The 24,941-nt window shown below is 38.5% G+C and overlaps 1 protein-coding gene across 3 annotated transcripts in view; it reads right to left on the bottom strand.

Annotated features, from left to right (window-relative positions):
• Nucleotides 1-24,941, bottom strand: part of MAPKAP1 (MAPK associated protein 1) — a 107,057-nt gene that overhangs the window by 81,873 nt on the left and 243 nt on the right. For 2 of the 3 annotated variants that reach the window (XM_054174324.1, XM_054174321.1), the window contains exons 2-4: nucleotides 14,667-14,991; nucleotides 10,425-10,514; nucleotides 5,409-5,557 (exon numbers count right to left, since the gene is read on the bottom strand). In XM_054174324.1, the coding sequence (XP_054030299.1) occupies nucleotides 5,409-5,557; nucleotides 10,425-10,514; nucleotides 14,667-14,925 (498 nt within the window). In that variant the 5' untranslated portion in view covers nucleotides 14,926-14,991. The remainder of the gene's footprint in view (nucleotides 1-5,408; nucleotides 5,558-10,424; nucleotides 10,515-14,666; nucleotides 14,992-24,941) is intronic. The other variant, XM_054174322.1, reaches the window with a different exon arrangement.

Consider the following 24,941-nt stretch of genomic DNA (forward strand, 5'->3'; position numbering starts at 1 on the left):
AGAATCTTCATCTTAACAAAGGCACTGCTAAAACCACCTCTGTACAGCAGAGCATGTGATGCTGCACAGAAGAGCTACAAACCCCTACGTCACTAGCAACGCACATCATGGATGCTGCGTCGTCTCAGCACTACAGGAGATTTCTCTCCCAAGTTCTCCTGACTGGGTGAGGACTTTTACAGGAAGCTGCAAGACACCAAAGGGAAAGCACAACACCATTACATGTTTCTGGCACTTATTTTATGTGTTTGATGAACTGCCACACAGATTTTGAACCAGACTTAGAAGCAGTAGCCTGTGACTCTAAAACCTGTCCTGATGCTGTTCATGCCTCTGGCATCCCTGGTTTCATCCATCGTCCTCCACTGTCAGATGGTTGTGCAGGAGGCATGCTGTCCACACCAGAACACTGGTCACAAGGGCAGGGACAGGCTAGCACTGATGGCCAAGGGCCAGAAGCAGACCTGATCCAGTGGCTGGCTCCTAACCAGCACAGGAGCCAAAGGAGTAGCTCATCACTGGTGGCACTGCCCCAGCACAGCAGCAATGCTTTGTCAATGGTACAATGACAACAGGAGACTTCTCAGTATAAATACTGACCCTGTGCTTTATGTTAACTTACATCTTACATTACACAACTGAAAACCCTAGAAATGTCTTTATTTTGACTATTAGTAGAGTGCAGGTAAGTATGTAAACCACTACAACTGGCAGAATAAGCAAATGCTTTCAAATACCCCCATGCAAACCTATTTAGGATTCAGATGAGGATCATTCTACTCAGCTTAGGGGCAAAATATTTAAATAAAAAATAATGCATTTTTTCACACTGAGATTTTAATCCTGGATTAATTATTTTATACATTTTCCACATTAATTAAAGCAGTATTGCCTCTTTCTTAAGTTCTTTATCTACTTTCTTTGAGTAAAGCTATTTAATACTGGAGATTGTGGAAAACATTTGTTCATGATTATCCACACATACAGTCAAACAAGACTGAAACAAGAGCAGCATGCAAAAATGTATTTAAGGACTATCATCCCAAAATGCTGCTAAAAGCTATTAACCAGTACGTGTTAATTGCCACAGCATTCATATTAATTTTCACTTCAGGCCCGACATTGTGGAATATTTCCCTTGATACATTTTAAACAAAGTTTAATTTAAGGAACTGCTTCTATCAACACTTATGAAAATTAACAGCCAAGCAATTAGCACTCATGAATTATCCCTTCCCCCACGCTTTCCACAGCATCGCTTTTAAAACAGTTGCTACAGGAGAAATTGTTGGGTTTTAACCCATCACCAAAATTAGTCACGAGAAATCTTGTAACACTATGCAGAGGCAATCAAATATTTAGCATCTCTTCAGTCAAAAAAATGTGTCGACCTTTTTCATTTAAATTACCTCCAGTAGTCAAAGTAAACCCATAAAAGCCCTAGAAGGTCAGAAAAATTAAACTTCCTCAAATCTTCATTTTCCACTAGCAGTCATGAAAACAGAAATAAAAAATATCTTGAGAAGCCTCTAGTCTGCATGTAGGAAAGGGGTTTTGCCATGTAACTCAAGTTTATTCTAGACCTGGATGACCCCTTCCTTCCATTTCGATTGTGGTTTTCCAGCTTCCCTCTGACTATTCTGTGTCTCTTCAGCATCTCTTTTTTGACTATCTTGTAACACTCCTGTGTTCGCTGACATTGCTTTGGAGATGTAGAAGCAGCCATTTGGTGGCAGGCATCTAAAAAATTGGATTGAAAAGACATTTTAGTGATTAAAATTTTTTTCAGTGTAGCAAAGACTTGGAAGAAAAAGTGCTATGGACTGGCTTCAAGGATGATTTCCAGGGAAACTCTGTGAAAACGTAAACAGACGCCTCAGGAGGAGTTTCTCAGTCAGTGCATGGCTCCTACAAAGCTGAACATTTGATTCTAGAGTGATTTTCCTCAATTCCAGTCAGTAATTACGTCTTGGTAACATTTTTCCTACTAGTGGCAATGACCATGCAGTTGAATAGCCTTGACACTAATGCTGTATTAAATCAGCATCCTTTAAGATTAATATCTCGGAGCAAACTCATTGCCACGCTGCTTGCCAGCAACTCGTGTAAGTTACACTCATGGTTTGAAAAGAAGTATTCTGAATTTCTGTGGAATGAAAAGATAACACATGCTTTTAAAACAAATAATGCAAGCAGGCAGGCACTGTGTAGGTAAGACTGGATGTTGTGAGTGTCACAGTTGTGCCACTGACATGAGCCATTACAACACTCTCCTTTCATTTGTGGTACCTGGCTCTGACTTTCAAATCTGTCTTACAGTGAGTCTTATTTTCCCAACCTTATCAAAAGCTGGCAAGATGGAACAATAAACCATCAAAATTTGAATTTTTTTCCAAATTATATAAACAGAAATATACATGAACTTACCCATAAAATGGATGATAATTCAATTTGCATGCAGATAAAGAAAATCAATTTGACCGCTGATTTTTTTTAAGCCTTCAAGTAATTTTTAACACAAATGACAACTGAAATAATTCTAACTAAAGGCTTCTCTTCATAAAATATCCTTAGCAAGAGTCTTGAAGATTTATTAACCATGATGTACAACCCACATGATTTACAAACCATGCAAACAGATACAAGGATTAGGTTTACTTCAAGGGAAAACTTAAGGTACAGGCAAGAGCAGCTAGTGTGTTTGTGCCTTGTGTTAAGAGTTGAAGTTTCCCAATGGACACGAAAGCCACAGACCTGTCCTATGTAGCTGAGGGGCAAGAATCACCTGAATTCCTGAGCTGATTAGAATGCTTCCATTGTAGTTGCATTTCACAAGCCATATTCTCTACTATTTTGATAATTAATGAAGTGATCAGAACAAGAAGAAATTAGAGTGCTTTAAAATTTTATTATTTCATAAAATTGCAGAAGTGGTTATGGAAAAAAGACACTAAATCTGGCAGGAAACACCTGCAAGATGTAAGCAATTGGTAGTAAATTGGCTTGGTTGATATGCCAGCATGAAATGTCTTTTTTTATTTTTAACTGATTAGCTTAAAATGATACATCAAATGTTGAAGGGAGAGGGTGGGAAGGACCCTGAAGAGAATGCTTTGATTCAGGTCAGTTAAGGAGCTAAAGTAGTGGTAAGTTAAACCATTGAGAATGCAGTTAAGCTCAGCACACACAAGAACAAAGAGCTCAGATGCAGCAAGTAAGGAGCTTTCCTCATGCTCTGTCAGTGAACCACAAAATGGGTGTTATTCAACAAGCTGAAATCCATGTTATAAAACTCCAATATATATATAAACCAAAGGCCTAGTTATAATCTTACAGATTCCAGAGCTACTCTGATCCCTTGAGTAAATACATAATTAAGTAGGGTTTTTTTAAGACATGTTTAATTAGGCCCCTAGCCCCCTCCCCAACCCCCCCTGCCTCTCCCCAATTATGTACCATTTCCCCAAGAGATGTGTGGCTCTGTTAATTATGTAAATAAGTCATGCACAATTCCCTGAAAGAATTGTATTTATGTGAAAAATATTGCTCATCTATTGTCAATAAAAATAAATAGGAGACTTGCAATATTTCATCCCAAATAAGTTTATAAAGCTAGATGGTTTTCGATTTTACATTACTGTCTGAAAGCACAGCAAGCCTGAAGTGAAATAACTCACTACTGAACTATGTTTCTTCTGTATCTGAGATGGTCAGGTAGGTATTTAAAAATAGACAATACATATGGAAGCACAGACATACATTTTAAAGCACACTATTGACAAACTTACCAGAGTCATATGAACAATGCTGTTAAAATTAATGGAGTGAGATCATACTCTAACAAAATGCCAATTCCATTATTCTGGAGAGTTAAAAAGCTATTTTCATTCCTAGATCACAATGGAGTTGATTTGCATCACACCCTACAAATCACAACTGAGTAACACCGAGGTATTTCACTGCTGGTACAATTTCTTTCACCTGCTAAATGTATCACACTTTAAAATAGGAAAAGTAGATGTTCGTTACAGTCAACTATTAATATGATAAAAAAACCAATTTGTATTATCAAAGTGGCAAGAAAACATACTCAAGTTCCTCTCAAATTTCTAAGAAAAATTCCAGCAGGTAGCTCAAATCATGCTCAAGTATTAAAACAAAACTGGGAAACCAATGAATTGCAATGAATTTCTCTTAATTAGTAAGTATTTTATTTTCACTTCCTCTGCACTTGGTTGTTGGAGGTACATTTAAATGCTTGCCAAACTGAAATTCCATGGCATAAGAACAGCAGGGTTTGAGTTCAGAAAAAAAGGCATTTTAGTGTGGTTAGCATTAAAATATTGCTATCACTTATTGATGAGGCCAGAAGTTTTGGAAACCTGAGCTATCACTAATTACTACATAATAGGAGGTATAAAGGAATAAGAGGAGGAAGCCTTTGCTGTGTGGACTTCAGAGTCTGTAAATTATCATTTCACAAATATTCCCAGTGTCTCTAGATATGCCAATGGAAATTACATATCTGACTTTTCCACTTCAAGAATACTTAACAGAATATGAAATTCTTCCATCACAGCGGTAATGAAGCTCAAACTTCATACTCCCACAGGAGATTCCACAAACAAATTTAGCAGAAAACAGATTTGTGCAATATTTATAATTGTTTGGGAACAATATGACACTGATTCATGACATCAATGTTTGTATTTCAGTTTCTAGAGTTTATGACAGAGAAAAATATTTGACAATACAGAGTAACTAAACTGCATACAAGGAAAGACAGTTATCCATAATTCTGAGTAGTATCAAATGCAAGCTCTTGAAATGAATTTGACCTACCAGGTGTACAGTGAACCTCCTCTATGTATTACATAAATGAGCACTTGCACAGAACTACATTGTTCAGTTCTTTTTTCCCCCCTCAGATATTGATCTACTGATGCTTCAGTTTTTCACCCTCAACACAGTGGCTTTTCCCATTGTCATTGGAGTATTTTGAGGAAAAGACAGCATAAATCATAGAATATTCAGGAAGTGCTGTGTGGCTAGTGTTTTTTTTAATGCCAAATATCCAGCCATATTTATCAAAAGGTCTCACCACCAACTCTGTAGAGGGATTTCTAGGACTCTGCAACACTAAATGTTTACCTAAGTAATTGCTGGGGATAAGGTATACCTAATGGTAAGGCCCTGATTTTGTCATGGAAACAGCAGAAACTGTTCTATCAAACCTGGAACCACTATATTTAATAAGCATGTTTCTAGGCAGCCACTTTAAAATAACTGGTGGCCTATCATGAAGTCTCATTAAAGCTTGAGCAAGTAGATGCACAGATGAGCCTAAGGCTCATCATCTTCAGGTCAGGAACCTCCTGGATATGAGAGAACAAATCTGCTCCGCTTACCTTGCCATCAAATTTGGAGTACTCATTGAAGGGGTTATTCAGCTGCAGTGGACACTGCTCAAGCCGCACAGACAGGATTGACTGCTTCCCAGAACATGGAGATTTTACTCTGAAATTCTTTTTTTCAAATAGTGAGCTCAGCTCCTCTGCTGTAGATCAGAAAAGAGATTAGAGCAGTTGAAGCATGAGATGTACAGTGGCTACAGTTTACCACAGAAAGATAACATCATAAAAGGGAGAACAAAATCAAGCATATAAACCAACCAATGCTTTAGCAGGCAGAATCTACCACCACTCTTTCATAGCCCAACAAATATGAAACTGTGAGAAGTTTGAAGGATGCTGCTGTTTAGGCTGAGGAAAAGATGAATGTTTCCAGTACAGAGAATAGAACTGATCACTGCTGATACATCCAAATCAAGATTAAAAAAATCAAGATTCAAAGAGACAATTACAAATTCCTGGTCCTTCTGCTTGTCTGTCTTGTTCTAAATGACTAGTAAATGCCCTGCAAAAGAACTCCTGACACATCTACAATACACCATGCAATAGCATTTCAAACCAAGTTTGTAACATCTGATATTATGCCATAGCACAGGACAGTATTATACTACCCTATTACTATCTTGAAATTTCACTACGCTGGCAGCAGTAGGCTTGGGACTACACCTGAGCCAAACAAATGATTTCTGCAGATTTCACTTCTTATGGTACACTGGGTATGGTCTGCTCCAAAAAAGTAAAACCTGGAAATACCATTCTAGACAAACAATCTGGACAACATAAGAACCCCCCTAAAATTTCCACAAGAGTCAGTGAGTTCTTTGGGTGGTTTGCAAAGCCTCATAAAAATCTCTCATAAGCAACTCGTTTTATACAAGGAAACTCCATAGCTGAATTTCCACCAGCAGTTTTAACTCCAAACTTACAGGCCTACTTAAAAAAAAGCACACAAAACTACAAACAAAACCAAAAGGCTTTTTACAAAGACACCACAGAATCAGGACAGAGCCTGGGGTGTTTTAGCATATTAGTACCAATGGGTCTCATCTGCAAGAAACTGTGACTGAATCTGGACAAGCTTCTTCCACATCTGCTCTAGGAACCAAGCACCCCCAGACTCCATCAATCACTACCTGAGAACCAACACCAGCTCCCACAGACTGACTTCACTCTGTGTTCCTGCATTTGGATTCTCTCACATCTCTAAAGGTTTATGCCTTGCTTCTCCAGGGAAATGAAACCACTCCTGTGGCAGAATGACTTGGGGGTCTGATCTGCAGGGAGTTGGTTAATTTCTTAAAATGCAACATTAAAACTTGTCAAATTATAACCAGTCAAAAGCTCAGTTTATTTTTATCAGCAGATTGCTTGAAAATTCAGACAGTTGGCAAAAGTGCTAAATACTGGCACTAAGAGATACTCAACAGTTCTGCGAGAGGCTGTGATTAACCAAAAAAAGCTTAAATCTTTTTAAAATGTGCAACTTAAGCCCCATTAGGTATTCTGGGTTTTGTAACAAGCTTCTCTCTTTTTAAAGTACAAATAATCTCAATTACAGTTCTGCCAGAGTATTATCTTTAACAGGTATTTCATGGGCATTATTACTCGGGAAGCACTCTGCACCCTGGAATTCAATACACTGGCTCTATTGGTTCAACTAAAAGAGCAAGTCCTTTTTCTTCAAGTTTTGCTGTAGGGAAATGTTAAGATGATTTATTTATTGTTTCCTTTGTTGGGATGTCCAAAAAGAGGATCCCAAGAATTCTTCCAAGTTTGTATGACATCCGTTTTGCTTTGAGTTTTGCACAGCTTTTATCGAAGTTAAGTATCTTGCATGGCTGAAGGGTTTCAATAACTGCAATCTATAGGGTTGAATTCAGCTGGCTGAGATGGTTGTCCAGAAAACTTTGTAATTTCAAGGGGGGGGAAAAAAAAAAATCAACTCATTTATGAAAGGGATCCCACAATCTTCTGAAGATTTGTATAGAAAGCACAAAGAAAATTGATGGCATCCATTTTTCATTCATCATTTTGTCAAATAATTCCTAACAGACTCAGGCTGTGAGAGTTCCCAAAAAACAATGGAGGGAAAAAAAAAAAAGGAGTAAAAATTTGAAAATTTCAGGAAAAAAAATCAAGCTCATATTTGTATAATAAATTAACTACAATTGCATAATTTAATTTTAATTGAATCTAAGTTTTGCCATTATTAGTCTACATTGTAGGTATTTTTTAAGCTTTTGTAGTTGTCAGCTGTATGAGCTGAATGCAAGGCTTCTGAAAGACTCCCTCAATATATTGTTAATTTGCATTTTATATGCTCTGAAATGAATGAATAAAAGATGTAAATACAATGACTTCAAAACCTGCCTGGATGCATTCCTGTGTGACCTGCCCTAGGCGATCCTCCTTTAGCAGGGTGGTTGGACTCAATCTCTGGAGGTCCCTACCAAGCCCTAACATTTTGGATTCTGCATGATTCTGTGATCTAAACATACTCCTTGCTTTTAAATACTAGATAACCTTTCTGAAGTATTTGTTTTGCAAGCCCACAGACTGCTTTACCAATGTAAGTTGATCTCTACACTGCGTGAAGCTGAAACAGTCTTTTAATCTTACTGAAAATGAACCAATGCACAGCAAGGAGATGTGACTTGGTGGCAGAGCAGAATAAAAAAGTTCCAGACCTGCACTGCATTATACTTTACTTTCAGTCAGTCACCTTCTCCTAAGCCATCTTTACCTTCTAACCAGCTCCAAATACAAAGATTTTATTTTTCAAGTGCATACACTACTACACCTTATCTTTCAAACTCATTCCTGACAAAGCAAACAGCTTGTCTCAAGACAGAGCAAACATGACAAGTAGAAAATAATTTCTTTTATCATTAATGTACACAAAATTATTCATCTCTCATTTCCCTTTATCTTGGTTAGTGTACTTTTATTCCTGTACACAGTAATTAAGGATGTGAATCACCAAAAAAATGCCTCAAATGATGACTACATATTGAACTGTGGGACAGCAGAAATGCTTATGAAGAGTTTCTCTCTCCAGTGAGGTACCTTGAAAGAAATGATCTCTGGAGGTGGTGTCACCAGACTCCTTAACACTGGGCAAAACAGCAACTTTCCAGCATGCTTTTTGTTTGCATGGTGTCACCCACAGGGTGGGTTTGTTGTTTAAAGCTCTGATACACATAGTCAGAAGAGGACAGCCAAATTCCCCCCACCTAAGAAGAACTGCTTCTGTTATTGCTTTCATACATGCTCTCCAATAATGCTAAACCCAAGGAACAAAACAGACAAAGCTTCACACACACACTTGATGAAGCGGAAGATACAGGGGGATATCTTCTGGGGCTCCTTTTTCCTAGCCTCTTCCCACTGTGCTGTTCTTCATACAAGCAACAAAAATGCAGAATCTCAATGCCTAAGCAGAGAAGGAAAACTAGCTCCACCAGTAAAGAGAGACACAGAGTGCCTGGAGTTTTTATATAACTTATTTTTGATTTAAATTTGTTCTGCAGCAGAGAGGGACTGATCTATTTGCCTGCAACCCCAGCGTGTTCTTACAGAGAGGGACACCTCCGTTACTGCTGGTTGACAGCTTATGTCTATCTTCAGGGCAGCACATAAAAGAATCTAAATGTCACAGTGGAGCCCACACGAATAAGGCAACACAACCAGCACAGACACAGCAGGAATCTGGAGTCTGAGTGTAACTTGGTGTAAAGAAATATCAAGCAGTATGTAGCTAGGGATGAAGAAGAAAAAGAGAATTTTATCATCAGTGGTCAAATGCCATGAAATATTGAGCAAAGAGAATTGGAGGTTATGGTAGATTAAACTTCAAAACCTACAACTCTACTTACAGAAGTAGAAAGGCAAAAACATTTTAGAATGCATTAATGGAGGTATCAAAGGTAGCTGAACACTGTACTAAGGATTAGTGCAACCATGTTGCTCATGGGAGCAGCTTTGTTCACTCCTCTAAAAGAAGATACAGAGCTGAAGAAGATTCTGCAAATGCCAGCCAGGAAGATACAGGGATTTGGGGGGTGGGGGGGCAAGGGGAAAAAGAGAGATTACACAAGGACTTCATTAAGATATAGACAAATTTTGAAGGAAGTAGGGATGACAGACCACACAAAGGTTTGAATGTGTGTCAAATACAGCAGTGATAGCTCTGAGCTTTGATGAGAAATTGCTCCACAATTTAAACTATGTGGAATGTCCAGTCAGAAATACTTAATTATATAATTAAAAGAAAAAAAAAAATAACAGCACATTTTTTGAGAAATCAGCAATGAGAATTTTTCCAAGGAAAGGCTAGATAAGCTAAGGCACTATTCATTACATTTCATTTAAGTAGACTGCATATATGCATAACATTTCTTAAGATTTTTTTCCCTTATGCAGAAAAGTAACCTCAAAAACATTCTATAAAAGGAAACTACAAACTTCTTCATCACACCAACTACCACTGGAAACAGACAGAAAGCCAAAACTTATATGGGGATAATGATTCTGGATTCTGAACTCGGACATTGCCATGTACCTACCACTGGAGCAGAGATATGTCCTACTCCTCACATACCTCACAGTAGCACTAAGAGCTTTGCTATCTTCATTTCTGGCTCATTGAGACAATAGCAGCTTTAGAAGATAATGATGCTACAAGATGACAGAACATGCAAACCCTGTCTGTATTCAGTATCTTCTATTGCCAAAAATAAAGCAGCCACTCAAATCAGTCCAGACCAACAAACTAAACATTCTTTACTATGCCTTTACTAATAATTTGGAATGCCCCAGCCATAGCTGGAAGGAAATGAGATGCCTGTGGCACATCACCCCCTCAAGCAATCAGCTGTGGGAATGGAAGGCAAATACAATAGTTAGTGTTTCCTCTCTGCTTGGGAAGCTTAAGTGAAAATTACAAACTGAAAATGTTGTAAACATCAAAAGCAGAAATGCAAATAGGAAAATAGAAGGTATTTTCTTTTTTACCTGAGTAAGAAGTATTTCTGTCTTTCCACTGAATATTTTTGCACTTTATTTGATTTTGTCTCTCTTTCCGCAGACGTTCTAGTCTCTGAGCTTGAAAAGAAATATTATAACTATAAGTTTGTCAATGAAAGTTTACTATAAACAAAGACATAATTAACTACCTCTATATGAATAAAGATGTTTTATACTGCATATGTAGGGGAAAAAGTCATAAAATTTTAAAGGTGGCACCCCTGAAAAGCAAATACCAACAAAAACATGAAAATGTTCTTGATTTATAATTGAAATTAGAGGATATAAAACATTAATAGAGATCATAAAGATAGTATTAACATGGAAGAGAATAATAAAATGTGAAAACTTCTGTGATTAATATGACATTTCATTATATAAATCATTAATAACGGTCTTAAAGGAATTTTAATGCACAAATGAACTGAAGTGAATATTACATTACAGGAATAAAATTACTGTTATGAATTACTCTACCCGTTTCAAAAATTAAAGATAAATGAACTCAGACTAGACTATTAAAGTTTTAAATATAAAATCCTTTATCTAAAAATCATGAAAATTATAAAATGTCAAAGCTATATAAATTAGCATAGCTTTTTCTTCAGTGTGCTGAAACAGTTTATAGGTAGTAAAATAAATGATTTGTATCTTCACAACATTAGTCAAATCTTAAAATGAATATAATATTTCTTGATGTATATTTTGACTCCATCTTAAAAATATGGTCAGAAAGAAAAGAAAAAAAAAAAAAAAGAAAGAAAGAAAAAAGGGCAGGCCTCAAATAGTTGTAACATCACAGAACTTACAGACCAGGGTACCACATAATGCCTTAAATTATCTTTCTGTTAACAGCAACATCTCTCTCTCAGGAAATGGGCAGCTCAACCCGCTAGAAGCTACCTAAGACAATGACCACAAAGAAGGAACTGATTTTATGAGTGTCCACTCAAAATCAGTAATCAGATTAGACTGGAAAGGAGGACTAATAACTGAAGGAAACAATTTGCTGGGTATGTTAGCAATTTTGATGTATTGAGATAATTCATTAACTCAAATGGGTTTGTAGAAGAGATTCTAAAGTGCTAAATTGTTCTGACAATTTTTAGATACAATTTGAGTTCCTTGAGCAATTTCACAATTAAAAAATAGGTTGATAAATATTTTCTATCCCTTTTACTATTACCCTTTTACATTTAGTCTTTGAACTGAAGTGATATTTTTCTCCCCATAAAAACTCTCAACCTGGGAACTTACTAAAAAATTAATACTTCCAGGTTTAACTGCTGCAATAAGCAGTTTAGGATGCAAACACAAACAGGCACTTGGATGTTTATTTCCCATTTAAGACAACATGAGGTTAATATCTAAATACCTCTATGTAGCTCATTCTCAATGAATAAAAGATGTATCTCCACTTTTAAATTTAAATATGGGATAAAACACTGATGTAGCATAGATATTTTATTCTGAAAGAAAACAAACATTTTTTCCCCCCAATTAGTGTCCAGACTGTAGCTACTTTCCAAACCTCTTTCTTCCCAAAAGGGACATGTAAAAAGTGGGTAAGGGGAAAACAACAGAGTAAAATTAAGAATGATATTTTTATTCTATTTGATATTTTCACACCTTGTCAAAACAAACATACCGAAGCACACTGACTGTCTTTACTGACTCTGCCCTTGTGTCTACAGTTGATCACAAAGGATCATTTACTGTGGGATCACATTGTAACAATGCCAAACTAATTATCAGTACCTATTAGAAGTCTGAATTATTTAAGGTTCATTCCCACAAGAAGCATGCTACTTTACAAGCTTTCTGTGTGAAAAATATCACTGACCAAATGTAGTTCTTGTTTCCTATTAGCAACTCCATGAGCCTTTGTTTCCAGTCACATGGATTGGGAGTATTTGCTGTTTTCCCATACATTCATGCCTTCCCCTGACCTGTCAGCACCTTCCTTTTCTTTACTCCTCTGGATATAGCAAGGAGGTGATAGGAGACAGAGTCCAAGGCCAAAGACCACATATGCCCCATCCAGCTGCTCTAGAAAAGAATTTGGTGGCAGACCATGCCTCTGCTACCCCCAGGCATGATGTGCAACACCCCAACATATCTATCCACTGCACTTACAATACCAAAGGGATAATGTTTACATTAAAATGCATACAAAATTAATTTCCAAATTTGCACCCCCACATGAGAACTACCTAATACTCTTCACTTGTGTAGTACCTACAGAGATGTGTTGAGTCTTCTGCAGTAACACATTGTTTCTACAATTTGTAAGAAGAAACTATCCTGGTAAGGTACTTTGTACAAGATAATAAAACAGTTGTACTCCATCCCAAACCAGTGGTTAAAGACAGTATAAGCAGAAATAATTTTATTCAGCATCATATAAAACCAAGGAGAATAAAGAAGAGCTTGCATGTTAAAAAAGTCTGCCACTGTTACTTGTTGATACAGAAAAATGACACAATATTCTCTTTCCAGTCCTGAACCCATTATGTGATTTTTCAAAGAACAAATGTTCCTGCTCTTGTTAAATCTTCTCAGGTAGTTATGGATTATGTAAAAAAGAAATGTCTTTACATTTGTCCATTTTAGGAGCAAAAACTGCAGACTTCACAGTTTTTGTACTTATGATGTATGAACACTGTGTGTGTGTGTATGCTTTCTTACATCAATAACTGAAATAAGCAATTGTGTAATGTAAAAAACATTAGACATAGTTAACTATTTAATTTATTCCTTGTCCTCTATTTTTGGAAAGGGCTTAGTACTGATCACCTGATCCTTGTGGGCTTTTTTTTCATCCCACTCTGTTTCAAATCACAGCCTAATTGCTTTGAAAACTGAATTAGGTTCCTGGTGGTACCAGCATGTACAACAGAACATAGAAGACATGCCACATGAAAAGAGAGATAAAATGTCTTCCCAATGGGCTGAGTGTCCTAACCATTATTCTAGAGTATGCTACCAACTGGAAACCCAAATGGTTTCAATCCACAATTTAAAAAAGGAGTCTAACAGTGTACTCACTTGGTAAAATAACCTTCCAGATGGGGAGGTTCGAGTAGATGATCTCCAAGGTCCATTCCAGCCTAAGCCATTCTATGATGACTCGTATTTTTTGGAGCAGTTCTAAAATACTTTAAACTTTACCTTTCCTTCCTCACCAAGTACACCATCAACTCAACTAAATGAGCCCTCAAGGTCAGTGTCAGGCAGTCTGTCACACTGAACTTACCACCACACCTCCCACTCAGCTGCAGCTTTATACATTCAGCTCACTTCCAAAGCCAACTCTTCATTACAAGGGATCAGTGCCTTGTCTTTTCTGTCACTTTTGACAACTTCTTATTTGTAAAAGGAATTTCAAGATATTCAATACCACACAACTTATTACTTCTGTTAGGTAGAGCACAGACATTTTTTCTGAGCTCTAGGTGGTGTTATAATACCTTCAGAATTTTTTTTTAAACATATACTGTAATATAGGAAAAAAAGAGATCAGTATTGACCACCCTGCACCAACCTTTTCATACAGATTTTATATCACAGAACTTTTGTTCACAGCATTCCTTGTGTGTAAACAGAAGCCTGAATATCCTTCATATGAAACAAGTGGGACAGCTTTCGTCCAGTCAAGATGAATTGAGCATATTGTGAGGTGCATACCCTTAAACTTTCTAATTTGGGAACTTCAATTCTAGCTCAAGTTTTTTTCCTCAGGAATGAAACTTCAGAAGACAAAACACAGAAAAATCATTTACTTCGTTGGCTCACATCAAACTTCATTCCTCTTTTTATAACAAATACATTTGATGCCTCACTAGGTAGATTTCTCTCAAAAAATAACCATCCTGTTCAAAAGTTAACACCCCTCCAGACATTAACAATAGAAATATCAAAGCCTGTTCATGTACTTTGGATTCAGACTTGATGTCTTTACAATTTAATTTTTTTATATATATATAAAAATGACTACCTCAAATGTTCCTCTGCACATGAATAAGTAAAACAGCAATTAAAACTCAGTTGACAGCACACTAAAATAACTGAATCATTACAAGTCCTTTTATAAAAAGGGTCTCGACATTACAAAAGGGAAAGTTTGAAAGATAGGTAGCTAGTCATGCTCCCATTTGTCCATGCAAGCCAGAATAATAGAAGATGAATTTAAAAGGCCAAAAAGTTACCTTGCCTGTAAACATCATTTACCTGTGTTTGATCGTCTTCTGATTCCAAAGTCCCAGCTTGAGGTAATATCGACTGATTGGGAATATACATAGCCCTGAGTCTCACCATTGCTTCCCTGTGTTTCTGAACCACTGTCCCCATATGCTGACGAGGGATTAAACTTCTCCAGGTCAACATCATGATCTATCAGGACCATTTCACACATCCCTGTGTCATCACTGGTCACGTGCGACTGCCGAATATGAGCAAGTATAATGGTTGGGTTGTCCAGGAAAGCCATCCTGTCCACAAGTCCACCAGTTCACAATACTATCTTCTCTCCATCTTGTTTCATGGACACATGCACCTAGAAGCAGAATGTACACAGCATTTTAGGAAAAAAAAACAAACAAACCAAACCCCTGATTCAAGAAGGTTTATATTTCGGATACACAAAACATAACTGACTCAGTTAGGTACAATGACTCTGCTCCAGTTTACCTGAAGCTACACTAACTGCTGAGATACACTTAAAGAGCAGGGATTTTGGAAGACAGCTTGAAACCTGAATCCCCAAACAGAACACAACCGACACCTACAGACAGGTCCCTTTAGTCTACAACAAATGGCTGCTACAAGGCAAGATAGAATTCTAAGTACTACACATAAAAGGATGCAGAGAAAATACACACAAGAAGCATCTGTTCATTAAAATCAATAAAGTTGCAAAACCAGATAGGGCTTTTAATTTCTTTTCACCCATCATAATAGTGTGTAACTGTTTCTTCTGCCTCCACACACCAATGCTTTGATTACTTTTATTATAGACCCTCTTCAGGTGTTTTATTTCCAGGAAAAGCTTCAAACATGAAGACATTAGTATCTCAGGGCAGAATACTGAACATCTGCTGTTGCAATGGGCTTCATGGAGGGCAACGGCTGTAATATGGAAAAAGCTCTATGATCATATACCACATGCCTGGATTCTTAAGCACTTTAAGAACAGTAATTGCCACTTACCTGAAATACTTAATTCAGAGCACTCGCACAGCCTTACAAAATGAAGCAGAGGGCAAAAGAAAAGAAAAAACCCAAACAAACCACAAAATCCAACCCCACTTGATCTGTTATCCTATTTTACTGTAGCTGTGTGTTTATAGCTATGTTAATCTAATTCAAGACTGGGCTGCCTCTGAAAGGGGCAATTCCCTGGTCCTGTCTGGCCCTGGTCAAGTATTTCCACCACCTTCCAAAGGCTGGCATTAGGGGAGTTTAGTCAAAAAAAAAAAAAAAAAACCACCTTAAAAGAAAAACAAATTACTACTTTTCAGACCGATCAGTCTGCCAGTGAATAGCTGCAGGAGCACCAGTACCAGCATAACACAGGCAGCAGGAATATCCAAAGTCAGAGCATAGCTGAGTTCCCCTCTCAGCAGTGGTGCTCCTGGCTCAGAGTGACTGTGAGACCCCAGACCAAGGAAGAGGGAGGATGGAGGGGTTTAAATCTTAAGTTCAGAGAGGTGCAAGACTAGATGTGAATTCCATTCCCACTGCTTTTCGAATTATTTGAATAGCGGAGAGAAAACAACAACATTTTAAGACCAGCTACAGAACTCAACGTGTTTGTTTAGTATTTTCAACACAGAAACAATAGCAAAAAACTCCAAGCAAGCCCTAACTTTGCTGTCTGCAAAGCTTCTGTCAGCAAGAAGAAAATACCAAATGAAAAGAAATAATTTTAAATCACACAAAGCCACACCCCACAAACTGTTAAAGGCAGCTGGCCTTTTTCTGACAGGTTTAAATAGAAGAAAGAGTGAGAAAGCACAAGATAGGCTTGTTTCAGGAACAGCAAACATGTCATCCCTTTCCCCATATGCTTTCAAGGGTAAAGGTGTATCAACATACAGAGCCCAACAAAGCAGCTTCTGTATTTAAATAGCTTGGAGCAAAAGGAATGCTTTATTTGGACACTAATCATGACAAAAGTAGTATTTTGAAGGTGTATTGTAAATTACAACCCCACCGTCCCTACCAGCATCCTCCCTATCACCAAAGGCCAGCATGCACTAATTAGGACATTGAATAGAGATTTACATCCTTTATAATTTTAGGCTTTTTTTGCTTCCTTGGCCACAAAAGTTACCTTTTTTTTTCCTTTTATTTTTTTTTTCCCAGACTGACAAATTCAAAAGCATTATACTAAAGAACAGACTCAGCAGCAAGAAGGATTTCAGTTAAAAAATAGTAGAGAAATACAAGTGACATGCTTCTTGTTATGACCACAGGAGTGCCACCATACATTTTAATAAATTATGCTATTAGCTAAATACACTCCAGCAGAATCCTTGGAGACACTCAAAACCTACTTGGACAAGACCCTGCTTTAGCTGGCCCTGCTTGGAGCTGGGAGGTTGGACTCGATCTCCAGAGGTCTCTGCCAACCACGGCAATGCTGTGGCTCCAAGCTCTATTTTTTATTTTCTATTTCCATTCCAGAAAGTAGGCCTGCTCTCCCTGAAGGAATCCTCATTGTCCTCAAAGTGAGAGGCCATAAGGCAAATATCCTACCATAAGGCAACCGTCTCCTGGCTGTAATTCACGCGTTAAAGGCATTTAAGCCATAACAGCATGACTAGTACTGTGAGACTTAGTGAATGCAGACACAACTAAGTAGACAGTGTATATGGGTATTTTAACACTGAGGATGTTCTTTAAACTGAATTATTTACACACCACTTATTAGGGAAGGCCACACTTTACCTGCGAGCAGCAAGAACTTGTTTAAATAAGCAACCGCCTCGGGCTTCGAAAAGGTCTGCAAACTCCCGATCAAAAATTACTGCTGCCCCATCAATGTGTCATATAAATGTTGGCATGTTAATTGTGTATTTATAAGATTGTTAATGGTTAGTTAATTTACCTCCCACACTATTATTGTACTTGAAATGATTTAATGTCTGCTGAGGGAGTTAACAACATGTAACAGCAGATGCGAGAGTTTTACCTTTATATTCTGCACCCCGACTTCATACTATTAACAGCCCCTGTGCTAAATTAGCCAAGCTCCTTTACAATGTGTCATATCCAATCACTTTCCCCATAAACACAAACAGTAACCAATTGCCAGAAATTATCTTTCAAACTGTAAAGTTTAACACAAACACAGTTTCTCCTCTTTCTCTTCAGAATTTTCAAAAGGACGTATCAGAACTAATTTCTCAGTAAATTAATGTTAACTGGAGATGCTCTGAACAGTTAACAACCTGCAAGAAAAATCAGAACAAATTCAGACCCCAAAATTCAGTTCAGATTTTTGTGCTTTATTTTTGGAGTTAGCTACACAACTCTAAAGAGTTCAGCCTTCTGATAAAGGCAAAGCACAACTAGATGGCACACTGCTGGGCGAGCAACAGCAACCACCAATGAAGAATTCAGAGAAGCAAAGCTCAGACTTGCAACCTTTACACAAATCCCTTGAAGCCTCCATATCACCAGCTCCAGAAAAAATTACAGATACAAGATCAATTTCCAGATCAACTGAGGTTTGCCCGCACACCACATCTTCTGCTCTCCTTACACCCACACAATTATCACAGCTGCATGTAGCAGCTGAATTTACTGAAGTTGAGGACTTTCTGAGCACCAGCAACCTATACATTCTTCAATCATAAACAAATGTTCTTTTAATACTTGCACTATATAAATATTATTCCACTATTAAATGAAATACTTCACAGACAGCTGTCAAGCATGCCCTGTGTGAGCACTAAAACTGAAAAGAGCAATGTGAAACCTATGCAACCTTAACAGTATTTATGTACAACATGACATACAGGTTAGTGTTATGATGATATACTACTTGTAGGTAAACACCTCCCATGATTCATCACATAGGTGGACACAGCTGAATCAGCCCTTCACTTTCTTCTTGATCTTTATAATTCATCTGTCTTGCTTTCTGTGTATTATTTAATCACCACCCTGGATAGAAATGCCCTCTCTCACCTTCTCCTCAGTCCCCTCACAGTATTACTGAAGCGCCCCACAGACCGTGGGGAGCACAGCCCCCATTAGTCTTGTGCAGTTCAAGAACATCCTCAAAGATGTCAAATTGCACCATCAAGAGGCTGAATTACTTGCCAGGTTTCACAGGAACTTTGTAGCAAAATCAGACAGCTGGATCTCAGTCTACTATTTTTATCAGAAGTATTCCTCTTCCAGTAACCCACTGCTATATTTATGGCATCTATAGACTTTCACAGCAAGTGAAGCAAGGCTGTTATGCAGATCAACCTCATTCATAACACTGCATACGATAAGTAATGCAGAATGTTCTAACAAATTATTCAGCTCCCAGTAGGTAACACAAAGGTCTGGAAAAGAGGATACGGAGTTATACAGGCTATACCTTAAATACACAGATGAACACATCTCAGTGTGGGGAAGCAACTTAACAAATGTATTAAGTGTTCTTGTGATTCTCCTGCTTGTCAGATATATTGTTAATTACATTTTTAATAAAAGGAGGAATTTTTTTTCCCACTGGCCTCTTTTGCCACCAAAAGCCCCAAACACACCCCAAAATCCACTCTGATTTATACTCACATGTTATCCTACATCAACTGTCAATGAAATATCAAAAAGCTAGTGTGAGATAAGGGACAAAGCTAAGTTAACACACACCTCTATGGCAGCCACCCTTCCTATCCATCCTTATCAGCCAGCTACATGTCAATGCAGACCACAGCAGGCACAGCTGGAAGCGATGTCTTTCTGTTCCCACACTGGACCATACTGACTGGTGGGACTGCAGTCATGTGCCAGCCTGCTCTAACTGCGGTTTTCAGAGGGAAAGGTTTGACCTTGAGCACAAAAACTGCTGAGTGTAGGTTACCTTACCTTCAGGGGAAACAGTTATTTTGGATTGAATTTTCTGCTTTGTTTTAAATATGCGCAGTAGAATTTGACGAAGTTCCTCCTGATGACTGTCCAGCTGGCTTGTCACTACAACACACAACAGCAGCGACAGCTGAAGCTGGCTGTGGGGCAAGACCCCCAAGTCCCTTTCCTCTTCACCCCAGCCCTCTATGCTGCTCCTTCTTCTCACTCCCAGGCTTCTTAAACATTTTCTGATGCAACTATGAACTTGGCTTGGTCAAGTGAAACTAATGACAATAGGCACAGTCTTGTGCCTCATCCATCCCTACATAGGGAGTTTACAGACATCAGGTTAAAAACTTAGAGCTCCACCAAACACAGTCTGGATACCACTGCCTCATCTACTTCTGGACAACTGTTCCTCAAATGTCTTTTCTTGACATGCTGGTCCAAGAAGTATTTTCTTCAGAAAAAAATTTGATATTTATGCCTTTCAAGCTTCAAAATATATCACATAGAGCACACATGGAAATCTGCTCATAAACCTCTAAATAAGCTAGAATAAATGACAAAAATCAGAGAAAGCTGTAAGCACGTAAAAATGTTCTGCTACAGGAAAGAGCTACAACTTTGAAATGGCAGAATTTTAACAGAATCATTTTAAGAATCCTTCAGTTCCAATGGCTAAAAGTAGCTCTAAATTCTCCACAACTCTCTTGAGCCAGTTCCCACAAGGTTATTTTGTGCTCTAAATCATAAAAGTAGAGAAGTAGGGAAAAAAAATTTTCGCCTCTCCTATTCTGCAAAGCTCTAACTTCTTTTTTTTAAAGGAGAAAATATGTTTAAATTGACTCTCCTCCTTAAGGAAGTAGTAAACAATTACATCCCTTTTCAAGGTAAACAAAAGATGCAACTTCTGGAAGGTACAACCTGCACCTAAACCAATTACTAATGATCTCAAAATACAGCAGGCTGGAAGAATTATATAACATTCCAGGTCATCTTATCACTCAAGGGCTTCCATAGTCACTGGACTTAAACACCTCTCTGACTGTACCTCCTTAAAGCAGTCTTAAAAACTAATGGGGAAAAAAAGGCGGATTAGAATAACAAATGGATTGTTTTCCCATGTCATATAAGAAGGAGTAGGATGATGTGAACATACTTCAAAATTTATGATTCAGGTTATATGAAATAATTTCACAGTTAACTTCTGCTTGCAATTGTAAAAGAAATGGTTCTGGTTATCTCCATTTGCAGCAGCAAAAATAATCAACCCCCCTGAATGCCAGATGGACTCCTGTGCAGGCAGAATAAAGGAAAGCGCACCACAATATATGAAAATTCAAGTTTCTGTTTCAACAAAAGCTCAAGTATTCATTCTTAAATGCACTTATCTAGAGAAGGTGTCACTCATACTTTGGGTCCTATCATTAGAAAGGAAATAATCATTTAAAGTCCTTTAAAGAGGTGCTCTTCCCCAAGCGAAACTGGAATTTGAGAGCTATGATGAGAGAACACTGCATTAGACAACTTCCAATAAATTATCTGTTAGTTTTCAAAGCTGTAAATCAACCTGGCATTAGCTGTGTATTTATGAACTGCTTGGAATTTGGCTGTATTTTTGTTGTCATACTAATCAGGACACAAATTATACCAACTCAAATATTTTAATTATTGAGCTGCAGGGAAGGAGGGAAGAGAACATTGGAGGACGTATGGAAACGCTATACTCTCTTCTGTTTGTTTCCTGATCTTGTCAAACCTTCACTTAATTGTGAATAAGTTGGTTCTCAGCTAACCTGAGCTAGCTTGCATCAAGATTTTAAGCAAATAAATAGGTATAAAAAAAATGCAGAGACTATAAATTAGGGCAGACAAATCTGTATCTAGACTCACGCCCGCAAAGAGCATTCTATCAATACAGTGAAATGCTAATCTCCTAATTAACAACCTAATTAGGTAATTATGGCTTTGCAGAGGGATGCCTAAATGAAATATGACAACATGGTCACCTCTTTATATGGCACCTGTGGGCCTTTTCAGCTGTCACTGCAAAGAGTGCAATATCAATTTGAACAGATGACAAAGTGTTGTCATTTTTCATTCTGATACAGTGCTGAATGGTTTGGATAGGAGCAGTTTAGAAAAGCAGCATCTTGCCTGGCCTGTGCCTAATCTAAATATGTGCAAACACGCTGCTTAATTTTTAATGTCTGTGATTAAGCTTATTTTTTCATACTGGCTAGCAGGCACTACCTAACACACATTACATCTGCAATGTCATACTGGGATGACCACACTAGAATCCCTATTACCTCACTGCACAGTGTGAGTTACCAGAATTTACTAGCCCCCCCCCGCCCCCCCCAAAATATTTTAGCTAATTTTTAAAGTTTAACTGCCAATTTTAAAATAAAGCAAAACCAAAGTACCATTTAAATACCATGTTACAACTTCCACTTCATTTTTATTCCTTATGAATGCTTTTCCAGAAAAAGGCAACAGCAGTTGCTGTCTGGGAGTGGGTGAAGCTGACTGTACTTTCACTTGCATAGCAAGTGAAATACTGGAAGGAATACTTTCAATGGCACTGTGCTTTTACATGGAACTCTTTTTTTTTTCCCCCACTCATATGCATAAATGCTTTAAAGATAATTCATTAAGAGGTAACATTCCTAAGATAAACCAGTAAAATATCTGCTTGCAAAGAGGAAGATAAATGTGTAGGCTTGGACTGCTCAAATATTAGATTAGAACTTCTATTTTGGCTCTTTTCATTGTGGTATTCAAGAGTGTAAAAAAACCAAATCCCATAAATGTTAAAAACATCTATATAAATGGCATTTTTAAAAAATAAAGTAAGTTTCCATATTTTACCTTCTCTTGCCTGTATGTGTGAGATAGATGCCCCATTCTTGGGGTGTTGCTGAGCAAGACTCACTAGCTACGTTCACACTGCAATTAGCAAATGAGCACGGAAGTATGGCAGTATCATCAATTGCTTGGATTTCACCCAAACCCTGCCTGAAGCCAAGCTTGACAGAAAGGTGTTTCCAACACAGCCTTAAAGAGCTTAAAGCTGGAACCTGGGACAAGGTCTGGAGACTTCTTGTAGCTATAGGCAGGCTACAGAACCTTTGGAACAGCCTCTGTGCAGCACTGCAATAGTACCACAGCCAGGTCTGCTGCTCCTCCACACTGCTACACGCTTGTGTTCCTCCAGCATTTGTGTATTAAACAGAAAACATACAAAAGCAGTTTCCTATTTGTCTTTTTTTTCCCCAGTTTGTTGCCATTTCATTTCTGATTGCATGAAAATGTTTTTATTGCATACAATTTATTATTATACTTTTGTTTTATAAATAATACAACAGGGTGCAAGCTGCTTCTGACTACACAAACACTCATGAGGGTAACACCTGCTTAAAAACCTTCTGAGGCTTCAAGCCCCTTTGGGACTTTGTAACTGGACAAATTCACTTTTTTTCAGGAACAGATCAATCTCTCTCTCCTCTCACTTCCAAATGTTGCCTTGACAAATTTTTGGTCTGTGTCCAAAAGCACACAAAACCTATTTCAGAAGCTTTGTATTGCTCTCAGAGTAACTGATTTAGATAAAATACTTTTCGAGTTACAAGGAAATAAGGTAGGGATTGCCCTTATTCTGTCCTGGTTAACATAGTTAGAGAGATTGAATAGCTAGCTAACACAGTCAAATAGAGCTTCTCACCAACCACGCACACACTTAATATTAAAATGCATCCTGGGGTCTTTGTTAAAGGTACTCACAGAAAAGCCCTCACCTGGTCACTTCTGACAAATGGAGAACTGCTGCTTGTAAAACCCAAGACAGCAAACTCATTTTTAGGCACATCTCAAAAAAAAGGCAGTATGAGAGCCATGAACCACCATGATACCAGTAATACAGTCAGCATTATCAATGCCCCTGCATTCCCATTCTGTCTGCTGCCAGGGCTAGCACTAGTATGCTTCTGCTTCTACACCTCTACACTCCAAAGCTCACAGCCTGCCCCTTCCAACTGCTAAAACGAAGAACAAGAGAAAGTCTGAGCTCTCCCTCCACCTTCCTTGGCAAGTGTCACTTGTCCATCTGGGAAGCGAAGTGCCAAATAGAGCTGCTACATGGGAGATCTGGTGGTCACAGGGCCGTGCTGCTGATGCTGGTGGGCAGATTACATCCTGTCCCATTCGTTAATAGAGGGGTTTGCTTCTCATGCTCATAGACTTAGGAAGGTTGGGAAAATTTGTGCTATGGAACGCCGGACACACCAATCATTCAGCCGAGCTGCTTCCTCTGCTGAGGTCTCTGCCGAGCAAAAGGGCAACCTAGGCAAGTACTCAGCTGTTAGACACATTTGTTATTTGTTGGAGCTGAGTGAAAGGGTTACATCAATAAATATATGACCTAAGTGTGTAATAAGAAAGATCTGAAACATGACTGAGAAAGAAGTGTACTAAATTGGTTCCAATTCACTGCTTCAGTTATTTCTGTACATGTCTACAGACGGTGATCTCAATTTTTTTCACTCTAACCTAAAAAAGCGCCTGTGAACAGATCTGCTCTGAATTTGAAAAAATAATGGAGAGAGTTTAATTCCCAGCCTTGTGTCTACCTGATAATCCCCTGAAACCTCACATCACGTAGAACATACTCAGAACATCCACGCCTGGCTCTAGCATTTATCATTTAGGCGATCACTAAACTCTCACTAACCCTGAAATCATCTCTTATTGTTGTATCTCCCAGACAGCACTTCTCCATCCTTCGCTGACATTCCCGCAGTGAGAACTCTACTTCTGATCACCACTCCCAGCACACGTGAAAAAATGAGAACACACCCCAGCAACACAGCTGAGTGTCACCACGCAAAGAGCGCTCATCCTGCAGACACCCAAGCAGCCACAGCAATAACCTGCAGCTGTTCAAGAGGCCAAGAGACAGTGGGGAAGTGTTTGATCAGCAAGCTGAATGATGTGACACAGCATGGGAAGAGACCCCAAGTCCCACTGTGGGCCTCCAGCCCCTGATCAATTGCAGAGCATTTGTAGTGCAGCCCGCAGAATTCCCGTACCTTTCTGCCTGCCTTATCACATGCCCCACTCCATGGTTTTAGCCACACGTTCCACTTACCCACGTTAATTTCAACCCTTCCTGTCAGCTGCTCATTTGCCGGCTCTGTTTACCCCAGAGCGACTCGCTGGTGCAGGGCATTAGACTGCGCTTTGCTCCACACAGAGACACTACTCTCGTCTCGCTCCTTGGGAGAGGCGCAGGCCGGAGCTCCTACAGCAGCGGCACCTGTCTGCGGTCGCACCGGGAGCCCTCAGGGCCTTCTATTCCCAGGAACATCCCTCTGCAAAGGCTTTTGCTTCCCTGTCACACGCTACTGCATCCCGCACATTTAACACAGA

The sequence above is a fragment of the Dryobates pubescens genome, chromosome 29 (genome assembly GCF_014839835.1).
Source record: "Dryobates pubescens isolate bDryPub1 chromosome 29, bDryPub1.pri, whole genome shotgun sequence".
NCBI lineage: Eukaryota > Metazoa > Chordata > Aves > Piciformes > Picidae > Dryobates > Dryobates pubescens.